The sequence below is a fragment of the Schistocerca serialis genome, chromosome 11 (genome assembly GCF_023864345.2).
Source record: "Schistocerca serialis cubense isolate TAMUIC-IGC-003099 chromosome 11, iqSchSeri2.2, whole genome shotgun sequence".
Classification (NCBI taxonomy): Eukaryota; Metazoa; Arthropoda; class Insecta; order Orthoptera; family Acrididae; genus Schistocerca; species Schistocerca serialis.
The window spans coordinates 85,774,684-85,787,339 of record NC_064648.1 but is presented as its reverse complement, the minus strand read 5'-3'; the positions used below and the strand labels follow the sequence as shown (position 1 = coordinate 85,787,339).

Sequence of the window (12,656 nt, the reverse complement as noted above, 5' to 3'; positions counted from 1 at the left end):
GCGTTCATTTTCAAATCATCTGTAACTTTAACAACTACAGGTAATAGCCTATGTACAAAAATGCCCCTTGCAGTGATGATCAAAGTGGCACTATGGCTGGCTCAACTACAGTAAATGTGTGGTGTATTTACTGTTGTTTAGTCGGCCATAGTGCCACTTTGTTCATCAGTGCAGGGGCAGTTTTTGTGCGAGGCCCGACCAGAAAGTAAGTTTCCCTTTTCTTTTAAACCAAAGACAACATAGTTACATGGAAAACTCTATTGGCAACAGGTACAGAAATATTAGCTATTTTTCGATTTAGTCACCAAAAGAATTGAGACAGTTTTCATGTAGGGGGACCAACTTTGTATTCTTGTGTTGTAGAAATTTGCCGCCTGTGAATGGAACCAGCATGTGACAGTCATTTTCAGCTCTTCATCATTGTCAAAATGCTGGCCGGAGGACAGGAATTTCTTGATGTGCAAGAAAAGATGGAAATCGCAGGGAGCAAGACCAGGAATGTATGCTAGATGATCAAACAGCTCCCAACCAAACTTCTGCAAAACAGTTGCTGTGCATCAAGCCATATGGGAACGAGTATTGTCATGGATCAGCAAAACACCTGCAGTAAGCATTCCATGCGTCTTGTTCTGAATGGCATGTCACAATTTCCACATTGTCTCACAGTAATAGTCAGCATTCCCTGTTTCACCTCTGGGCAGGAAGTCAGTGAGCAGAATGACCTTCCTGGTCCGTAACACAGTGCACCTCTCTTTCTGCACAGATACATCTTGACCAGAGATCATTGTCTTGCCAATGCATTGACTGCTGCTTGGTTTTGGGGTCAAGTGAGAAATCCATGACTCATCGCCCATGACGATCCTGTCGAGAAACTCGTCACCACCATCATAATACCACTGCAGAAATGTCAGTGCTGCTCCAGAACATTTCGTTTTGTGCTCGAATGTCATTTCTTTGGCACCTGTCTGGGTCACAATTTGTTGAACAGCAGGTGCTTACTGACAATTTTCTCTAACAGGGATCACAATGTCAGCGAAAATGGTTGCTGAGCTCCATAATAGTGAAGCGACGATTCTGCAGGATGCCCTGCTGAATTAGCTCAACCAGGTAATTATTGATGATGGACATTAGCCCACTCTGCTTTTCATCTTGGACACTTTGACGACCTTTGGCATAAAGCCAACACCATCAAGGCTCCATATGTTTGCTCATGATGTTCTGCCCATAGACCTGACGATGAATTTCGATCGGTGCAATGTTTTGTGCATTAAGGAACCTTATCACTGACTGAACCTCACAGGCGGTGGGAGAACGAATAAAAGATGCAATTTCTGGGCACTGCTGGCGCTGCACTGGCACCAGGTGGGACATGTACAGACAGCAGTTGCTTGTCACGTCATAGATCTGTTGCTCATGAGCATTTGGGAGGTTAATACATCTATTCTAAAGGAAACAACACCGGGAAACTTACTTTCTGGATGCATCTCGTACATAGGCTAACATAGGTATTTATTACATTTATGGATGGTTTGAAAATGGGCTGAGGTGTCCGAAACAAATAACCATCAAGACATAAAGAAGATACTTTTCAATGCAACTTATGATGGAGCTATACCCATTTATTTTAAATATACTTAGATATGTGAATTTCGCATTTTACCTTTTTCTGTTTACATCAGATGATTTATTGCCACTGTATGGTTCATGTTCTATCTCTTAAAACGGCCAGTGCCAATATCTTTACTGCTTAAATCACTCTCTCACAATAGTATAGACTAGTTTCACTATGGAACTGAAAAAAAGAGAGTTTGTACAACTGTAAGGAAGTGCTGCACCCTGAAAGTAAAAAAGAACTTAAAGCCTATTTAACTTCACCTCTGAAAAGACGGTGTCATTTTTAATACAGGCTATTTAACTTCGCCTCTGGAAAGAGGGTGTCATTTTGAATACAGACATCCAATTACACTGAATGTGTCAATGTTGGCTGTGCACCACTCCAACTCTACATGTGTCATATGTTAACTGATAATTAATTATTAACCATTTATTTTTTAGTGTTGTTGTGTCAAATGTCTGTGGTTGACTAAATGTTGTGTACATGAGGGTTGTGACAAGATATGCAGTTGTTAAATTACTTCTCATTTTCAGCAACTAACCTGATGACATGCAGTTTCTAGCCAATGGAGTTAATTTGTGTTGTACAGTTGTATTGCACTGTCAGGCAATCAGATGACAATACATACATCTGGCACAGAACAAAGAAACTGCACCCACACTCAGCGCAAATTATCTCCACTTGGGGCCATGTCTCTGTGTCTCAGGCATTGATGCAGAACTTTCAAAATTATCCCTTAACAGACCACCACAATTGTCAGTGGTTGGTAGCTGAGAGGGGCAGAAAGACCATCTTTTGCTTTTCTCTTAATGATCTACGTACACAGGATTGCCACAAGTTCTAGAAATCAGGGAATTTCAAATGTGTCAGGGAAGTATGAGGAAAATTTGAAAATTTAGTTGTGAGAGTGTGATCATCTTTTCTATGTGCCTGTTTAAGGCTCTGCAATCATCTTCACAGTGAGTTGCTACCTATTCTCATTAATATTGATTCTCAGATTATTTGAACAAGTTATCTTTTGCTGATTACCACAGTCTCATTTCATCAACATGGTGTCTGTGAAATGTGAATATCTGGGCACTTGTGTGGAGTTCCATGATGGGCCAAAACGTTAGCCATTTCTGTGGGTATGTCTAACGGATTGGCCCTGCCAATCTGAAGCCCGTCATTTCTGCATCTCTCATCTACCAACCACTGTCTGTCAAATATGGTCTCACTGATCTGCCCACAGGCTAGATCTGTTTGTGTGTGGCATAATGCTGTGGATTTTTGTGGTTTATCCTTGGACCCAGGACTCCAGTGTTCCTCAGCAGGAAATCATGGATTTCAGGAATTGTGACTGTCTCACCACATGTACATTGTACAGCGTGGCGTTTTATAGACATTTTATTTATTCTAGTACGTTTTGGCACTTCAAAAGCAGTTTATATATTAGAAGGTGTGGACGATAAGAAGAAAAAAATGTGTTAGTCACTGGCAGTTTGTATGCTATGTACTTGTGTGTTTCTTGAAAGAAAAACCACACAATACCTGTAAAATAATAGACATAACACAATGGGTAATAACTGACAATAATGAACATAGTAGAACCGACATTTTATTGACAGTCACCTATAGTGGTGTTTTACACAACTCTTCCTGGCCTTATACACTTCTTTCAAGGGGCCTACTTTTTTCTGAGGTTATTTTTGAAATCAGTGAAGGCATTTCAAATCTGTATTACAGTTCCAACGAAATGCATATGTCTGTCGCCAAATGTGTTTCGTTTTATTGAAATAAAATAACATCAGTGGTCTTAATCATACATGTATACCATTTGGCAGTACACCTCCATCTAAAAACAGTCCTTTACAAAAGATGTCCTTGTTAGTACTTAAGATTGTTGCTCACACATTTAAAAATATAGAAATCCTTACATTTTTGTCAACTTATGTCTTTACTTACCCTTGAGATCTCAAAATTTGCCAGGGAAAAATGCTAAAACTTGTCTGGACATCAGGAATATATCAGGGAATTTCACTTGGGGAAACTTGTGGCAACCCTGATATGAGAGAGCTGTATTATAGCTGCTCTCGCAAGATTTGTTTAGTCCTTGCTGTGGCAAGCATTCGAACTCCCTGTGCTGTTGCATGTTGTTCTTGGATTGTTGGGTTGTGACCAATTGAGTGATGTATACATGCAGTTCTTTTTAAGAGTGAATTCTGTAAAATTACTGGTAAATGTCATATTCCTCCCTGGACTGCGGAATTTTATTCAAATCTGTGTCATTCAGAGTAGTGATCTGAGCTCCCACAAGGAAGAATGATGAAACACTGCTACAGTCTAACAACACACAGTTTTAAATTTCTTTGCACTTGAACCTGTATAGATAAAGGGCTATGGGAAAACGAACAGAACCATTTAAAGAAAGTAAGTGATTCAGTCTATGTCACTCTTTAATATTTGGCAGAAATCAACAAAACCTATAACCAACACTCTCATTTGTCCATATACACTGATGCACCAAAGAAACTGGTATACACATGCTTATTCAAATACAGAGATATGTAAACAGGCAGAATATGACACTGCAGTCAGCAATGCCTGTATAAGACAACAAGGGTCTGGTGGAGTTGATAGATTGCTGACTGCTGCTACAGTGACAGGTTATAAAGATTTAATTGAGTTTGAAAGTGGTGTTATAGTCAGTGCATAAGCAATGGGGCACATCATATCCGAGGTAGCAATGAAGTGGGGATTTTCCCATGTTACCATTTCAGAAATGTACTGTGGATATCAGGAATCCAGTAATACATCAAATCTTTGACATCACTGCAGCCATTGAAATATCCTGCAAGAACGGGACCAACATCGACTGACGAGAATCATTCAGCATGACAGAAGTGCAACCCTTCTGCAAACTGCTGCAGATTTCAATGCTGGGCCACCAACAAGTGTCAGCATGTAAATCATCCAACGAAACGTCAGTATGGGCTTTCGTAGCCAAAGGCCCAATGGTGTACCCTCGATGACTACATGATACAAAAGTTTTTCGCCTCGCCTCGCCTGGGCGACATTGGACTGTTGATGACTGGATGTTGCCTAGTGAGACGAGTCTCGTTTCAAATTGTATCAAGCGAATGGACATTTACAGATATGGAGACAGCCTCATGAACCAATGGACCCTGCTTGTCAGCAGGGGAATGTTCAAGCTGGTGGAGGCTCTGTAATAGTGTGGTGTGTGTGCAGTTGGAGTGATATGGATCCCCTGATATGTTTAGCTATTACAGGTGACACGTATGGAACCATTATCTCTGATCACCTCAATCTGTTCATGTCCATTGTGCATTCGGACAGATGTGGGCAATTGCAACAGAACAATGCAACACACCAAGCATCCAGAATATCTACAGAGTGGCTCCTAGAACACTCTTCTGAGTTTAAACACTTCCACTGGCCACCAAACTCCCCAGACATGAACATTACTGAGCATACCTGGGATCCCTTGCAATGTGTTGTACAGAAGAGATCTCCATCGCCTCATACTCATGTGGTTTTGTAGACAGTCATGCAGAACTCATGGTGTTAGTTCCCTCCAGCATCACTTCGGACGTTAGTCAAGTCCATGCCACATCGTATTGCACCACCTCTGCTAGCTTGAGGAAGCGTTTACATGATATTAGGCAGGTGTACCAGTTTCTTTGGCCCTTCAGTGTAACTGATAATCCTTGTTTACACATATCTGTACTGCACATTTACTGGCTCAAATATCTTTAGTTGTTCACTCCATGTTTTCAGTATTTCCTCTTTGCAGCCAGTAAATGGGTCCTCCTCAGAATCTGCAGATCTATGAGGCATATTCTGTATGCACCTCTGAGTCAGAGGGGTATTCCCCTCTGTATTCTTCCTAAGATTGTTACTGACTCTCTTTGTCTGAGTTTATGTCCCCAGATACTGACTCCAAGTGAGACTAAAGTCGTCAGGATATCAACATGTTACTGTCTCACTGTGTCACATTGTGTTATTTACTAAACTGTGGCAATACTGGCAATCTTGCACATCATTCCTGGTTTTTTATTACATGTGGTTTAGTGTGATAGTCATCGTGTATGTATTATACAATTTTCCTTTCAGGTGTATGCAAGTTTTCGATTGACTCCCACATGCAGCTTGTCGCAAAAGCACTGGCACTGCACCATATTGTTTCCTATCTGTGCTCTGGAAACTGCTCTAACAAAAACCAGCTCATTGTCTGTGTATACCACAATGCTTGTTAGCTGTTGACAAGTTTCCAGTATTTAGGAAGGGATTTTATAAATATGTCCCAATAAATAGGACACACATGAATCTGTGTTAGTACTGCTTGGTTATGCTTCATAATTTTCTCGAATTTGGACTTGCTTCTTAAATTCTGCTACAGTTCATTCATAGCTTTGATTATGGGTTCCTCCAGTCTTTCTTCTTTTGAGCTGATCTGTGCTGTCCAACTTCCGAGGCATTATCTCCAGATACCTTGAAATCATGTAAGCGCATCTGGGAAGGCTTGAAGGCTATTCCCCTCATCTATTCCCTTGCACTGTCATTGTTTTGTACTGATATATTGAATTGCATTCAGCAGCACATGGTTAAACATTCCAATTTTAATGTCTCGAATAATTTTTACAAAATTACCACAGCTCACTATTTCTCAGTTACCATGAGCAACAAAACTAAGATGTGACCAAAGTATCAATGGAGCAACATACCATCATTTAATGACACAAACCATACATGTTAGCTGTAGCACAGTAATTGAGTGCAGTGGGATATTAATGAGTAACACTCAAAGAACACCATAAGACTAGTACTGAATAGTAGAACAATTATACTTTGAATTAGTACATACTCTACCCATGGGCATATTGCTGCCAATTTGAACATAAAAGACTAAATACATGACTGTATAGCATGGACTCACTGCCACTAATTCCTGCACAACATAGAAACGCAATTCATGTACAGAATGTTATAACACATATTACAGTTAACTTGACTACATGCCTTACTTTCATTGAGATTTTCATAGAGCAGCTTTTGTATATCGAGCCGAAATCCAATGCAGTTCTAAACAGCACAAGCTTTGAAATAACTGTGGAGGATCTGGCTACAAACGAAATATACTGAGCCTATAAACAATAAGAGAATGTGAATGTTTGTATACATATTTTTGAAAGATTTTCCCATTGTAATTAAGAATTTGTTGGGTGATGGAATTATATTTATCTGAGTCTAGCAAATTTTATATTTACTACCCTTCTCATCATGTTTCAGGATGATTAAAACGACTAGTGAGACTGGTAGCATTGCATTTGAAGAAACACATCTGCAGGGAGTGACTGGTGATAAGCTGGACTTTGCTGCAGAGAAATCATCAAATTTGCAGAACAGTGCATTATCCAATAGAAGTAGTAACTGCTTAAAGGAAAAAGAAATTCAAGACTTCACATGCAGTTCATGCAGCGAAACTTTTTCATCAAAATACAATCTCATAATGCATGTGTTCATTCACATTGATGGTGTTCAGCCACCTGCACATATCTGTATGAGGTGTGGTGATGTTTTTCTCACCCATGAGAGCCTTAGCGAGCATTCAATGGTGCAGAGAGAAATTAGTCAAGGAGAATATAATCAGTGTACTACACATTCTAATGAATGTGCTAGTTTCCACCCCTGCAAAGTAATGTGTTCTGGCAAGAGGGCTCTCGAGTGTGATAATTCTATCAGATCCTTTATTACTGCTGATAGTCTCAGACCAGACAGATCTGGTGTTTGTGGGGAATCATTTAGTCATTCTGGTGGTCTGAAGAGTTACTCAAAAGTATGTGCTAGCGAAAGGCGACATAAGTGTGAGGTATGTGGGAAAGCCTTCTGTCACGCTGGCGATCTAAGAAGACATGCATTTCTACATACCGGTGAGAGACCCCACGAATGTGGCGTGTGCGGAAAATCGTTCACTATGGCGTATCATCTGAAGCTGCACTCATTTCTGCATACTGGCGAGAGACCACATAGATGTGACGTGTGTGGGAAATCGTATACAGACTCAGGTCATCTTAGGAGGCATGTTTTAACACATACTGGCGAAAAACCACACAAATGTTTAGTCTGCGGAAAATCATTCACAGAGTCTGGTACACTCAAGAAACACATCTTAATACACACTGGAGAAAGACCACACAAATGTGACGTATGTGGTGAATCCTTCAGTCAGTCTGGTCATCTTAAAACTCATTCTATAATACATACTGGCGAGAGGACTCACAAATGTTCCACGTGTGGGAAATCTTTTACTTTGTCACGGCATCTCAAGAGACACACATTAACACATACTGGCGAGAGACCGCACAAATGTAACGTTTGTGGGAAATGCTTTGCGGATTCTGGTAGTCTGAAGGCACATACATTAATACATATTGGCCGTATATTACACAAATGTGACGTTTGCGGGAAAGCGTTTACTCGCTCAAATAACCTTAAGATGCATTCTCTAATACATACTGGTAAGAGACCCCACAAATGTGTAGTCTGTGGGAAATCTTTTACTCAGGCTGGTAACCTAAAGGCACATTTACTTACACACTCTGATGAGAGACCCTACAAATGTGATGTCTGCGGGAAATCATATACTCAGTCTAGTGGTCTCAAGACTCATGCTGCAACACATATTGGTCAACCTACACGAACCCAGTCATAGAGATGATAATCGATTAGCTCAACAGAAACACTTTCGTTCATTCAGGAGAAAAATCTCATAATTTATATTACTGGCCACCATGAACTATCTTACTAGATGTTCAGTAATGTGTGCTGGAGGCAGAAGACAGAAATATGGTTATTAGCTATAGTGATAGACTTCTCACTGATGTTACTAGGCTTCTATATGAGTATATATCTGAGAAAATTAAACAGTTTAATTATGAGACCAAATCCTTTGGTGAGACTAGTAAATCGTTTGGCAATGTATCTGTGATTTGTGTTGGTGGATCATACAACTGGTTGTTACAAAATACATTTTACTGTCTGCAAGTCTTGGATCACAGTGTATGGAAGAAGTTGTAATAGATGTGCAAGTATAATGTCATGTGTGGAAATATATACCACTAATTGAAAAAGAAAATTTGTAACTAGAGTTATCAAAATGTGCCGTGTGTTAAATCTGATGGAAAGTAGCCCCATATAAGAAAGCATTTATGCAACAAATAATTTTTACATATGTTAATTTCTCTATAGCAAAATTCTTAATATCCCCTCTGAATTACGTTTGAGCAAAGTACACCTTGAATAATGCTAGTGTGCCATATTTTGCTTCCAAGTAGAACAGTTTCACTTCTATTGGCAACTACCATATGTTATGATTTGAGGTATTTTTCTAAAAATCTCGTATTGGCATTCATTATGAACCACATCAAAAGCTTTTCAACATAATTGTTTGGATGTCATGAGATTTATTTGGTAGCTTCACGAAAATAATTTGTGAGACTGAGTGCTTAATTGATGGCTGAGTGCACATTACCCACATGTTAGAAGTATAATATTTATGTAATACACATGCATGTGCATATATTGTATCACTATCTAGTTTTAGTATAACAACAATGAAGAAGTCACCATGGAGTATTGTAATAGTAGCTGCTGGTCAGTAAAAACGATGTGGTAACACATGGGTCAGACTAACATTTACACAGAAGGATTGCAAGACAGGCTAGCCATATTCAGCAGAAAACTTCACTACGCAGCAGTAACAACTGTAGTGGATCGGCCAATGTCATCACACCAGGGCAAGACTCCTGTTGCCTGATGTATGACTGTGTGTGGTGTTTTAGTGCAGCAAATGTGCTGCGGAGAGATATTAATAGGGCTTTGACATGGAATGCTTCAGAGTCCAGCAACACCACCATGATGCTAGATGATGAGACAACTGGTCACTGATAGCTACAGCCAGTGATTTGAGACTGGATCAGGCCTGCACTGCGTCTCCATGCATGTCTTGATGCCACAGTCCTGCTGACCTGCTGCCTGACGTGTGCCAGAGTGCAATGGGTTACATCCAGTGCATGATAATCTTCCCTTAACCCTGTGGTGGATGCAAACCTCACCTGAGTTCAGGTGTTCACAACTGCAAAATGCAGCTGCAGCAAACCATGGAGTGTGCCACAGATGCCAAGACCATGGCCCATTGTAGGCTGTCCATCACTCAGCTTGACACCAGCATCTCAGGGTACAAGGAGCCACATGCAAGCCTTCACCAGACTGGGGCATGTCTGTGTACAGAGTGCTGCAAATTGCACTTCAGAACTGCAAATATGGACTACCATCATCTGTATAATGGAATGATGACAATGAAAATTTGTGCCAGACCACGACTTGAAACTGAATTTACCATTTATCATAAGCAGTTACCATTCGGCTATTTGAGCACAATTCACATCCAGACATGAACTACCACATTTCATCAACCATGCATCTAAATCCTGTGCTTGTACTGTCATTATGTATATTCTTATAAATTTTACTTGAAAGTCTGCCTATAATTACAATATTGTAGTGCTTGTGATATTCTGAATTATGAATGGAAGTTCCCTTGGACATGCATGCACTCTACAGAGCAGTGCCAGGACATCTGTCATCACCATCAGTGAATAGTGGAGGGTGTACCATCCACTGCAGCATGACATTCAAACCACAGCCTGTGATATCTTCATTATATTGAGTGAGACTGCTCATTATGTTCTGGTGATAAAAAGGGGCAAGAGTTAAGGGTCATGATAACTGTAGAGTTTCTTTTGCGAGGCTGGAAAAACTGGTAGACATCCCTTAGCTTAAGAGTTACTTCTAGATCAATGCTTAGAGATGGTGTGTTGCATGCAGTGCAATTTACTTGGGCATTTAGCCCTTTATACTGGATCTGTGGCAGCTGTTTGTTTCTGGTGTCGCTAATCTGTACATACAGCAAGGCAGTGTAGGGAGTCCAGGTGGCTCATAATTATAGATGGGAAGATAAGTTTGTAATACTGCCAGCAGCTCAGCAGCGTCATTCTATTGCCTTGCAATCATAGGTAGTCATCAGATGATGAACTCCACTGGAGCAAGTAGCATGAGCCCATTGCCACTCTGCAACCATTATTTGCACTTGTTTGAAAGGTACCAGTGAGTGCCTTATGTGCAACTGGTGGTGTTGTTTCGTCATTTCTGTAAATAGTTTACTTCACAGTTCATTTCGTTTCGTTGTTTTTAATGTGTGTTTGCTTCTGTTTCGTTTTAAACAACATCAAGTTCAGGGTGTATTGACAGCCCAACATGCAAATGGAAACAGAGGAAGAGTTCTGTACAACCAGGCTTGTGGATTTCTGTGTTCAGTGAGGAATACTTAAGAAAAGGACAGGAAAAAGGTGAGTCCCTATTTCCTGTTGGTCAGGTTGTTAAGAGGACTACAACAGCATTGAAAATAAACAAGAACACTGTTGTAATGATAGAGAACTGTACAGTATAGATTGTGATGAGAGTGGCACAAGCGCACACACCACAAAAGAAGCACCCAAGAAAGAAACAAATGGAAGCTTTAGACAATTTTGAGAAAGGCGATTTCGTCAATTATAAGAGAACAGAATATCCCACTCTATCTAAATTAATCACGTCACTTCAGAAAAACTATCTTTTTAAAGGAAGCAAATTTTCATTGTGTACAGTGCTGAAAATTACAGGATTCAATAATTCTGTCTCTTATGGACACAAAATATTAATGGAAAGGACATAGATTGTTGCTTGGTAGTGCATATTTCTGCAGGGGATAATGGGTGTGTTTTCGAAAATATAGTGGGATAGATGAAACCTGGATTAATGCCAGCCACTCATTACATGGAGGCTGGTGTGATGGATTGCCTGAAGGCCTATGAGAGTTACTGTTCAAAAACGATGGGAACTTATTATTTTACATGCAGGTACATTGGAAAATTTTGTGCTAAACTACCTATTAATGTTTCGTTCAAAAAAAGACATGTGATTACAATGACGATATTAACGGTGTAATTTTTCAAAAATAATTGAAGAAATTGCTTATAACAAATCTTAGAAGTCCACATTGATTGTTATGGGTAATGCCCATATCATTGCGGGCTTATGGTAAGACACCAACTTTGACAGCAAAAAACAATATTACACTTTGGCTGATACGTCGAATATTGGATTTCAGAGGAGATTAAAGGAAGGATGAAGTGCTCGAAATTGTGACACAAAGGAAACCACAATTTCCAACATACATAACTGTTAGATGGGATGGCGTATGAAGTTCTTCAGCTTCCTCCTCAGTATTCTTATTCAATGCATTTTACGGGATATGGGTGCAAATGAGAAATTATGTTGTCGCCAACAATAAAAAATTCAACATCTTTGAGTTGGAAAATCTCCTTGTAGCAACTGGCAGTCAAGTGACAAGGGAAAGATCGACGAAAATTGTGAACATCACTGTCATCAGAGTGAAACCCAAAACTGAAGGTGTGGAAGAATGCACCGAAAATGTACTTACACATCTTGAAGAGAGCAGTGATGGTTCAGGCAGTGCTGAAGAAGACTAAATCAGATTCTGACAGTCATATGAATGATATTTTCCCTTTAGAGTAAGTACAACACTCTCAAGAATGTAGTGAGGGGGCATGGCATCTATCTGTCGTCATATTGTGAGTTCTTTCTTCGGATTATAACAGTTAATATCCAGCTTTTGTCAGCATTCATGACCACTACTCAATCAAATAGCTCCTCAGTTGGCCTCACAAGGGCTGAGTGCACCCCACTTGCCAACGATACTTGTTGGACTTGGAGGGTCAACCATCCAAGTGCTAAAAGTGTTAACTAAGTCTGACATGACAGTGCTCAACTTCGTTGATCTGACAGAAATTGGTGTTACCACAGTGACAAGGCTCTTTGTTAACTGTTAACATAATGAAAAATTGTTCTGTCACTCACAGTAGAACTAATTAATACGGCTAATATTTAACAATGGAAACAAAAGATGGGAATGTTCGATGAT

The 12,656-nt window shown here is 39.9% G+C and overlaps 1 protein-coding gene across 4 annotated transcripts in view; it reads left to right on the top strand.

Moving 5' to 3' along the window:
- The window catches only part of LOC126427296 (zinc finger protein ZFP2-like), a 276,401-nt gene that overhangs the window by 150,890 nt on the left and 112,855 nt on the right, over window positions 1–12,656 (top strand). For 2 of the 4 annotated variants that reach the window (XM_050089592.1, XM_050089593.1), the window contains one exon: window positions 6,905–8,815. The exons of the other annotated variants lie outside the window; for them this stretch is intronic. In XM_050089592.1, the coding sequence (XP_049945549.1) occupies window positions 6,905–8,327 (1,423 nt within the window). In that variant the 3' untranslated portion in view covers window positions 8,328–8,815. Of the gene's footprint in view, window positions 1–6,904; window positions 8,816–12,656 lie in introns of those variants that run through there. 4 annotated transcript variants of the gene reach the window in all.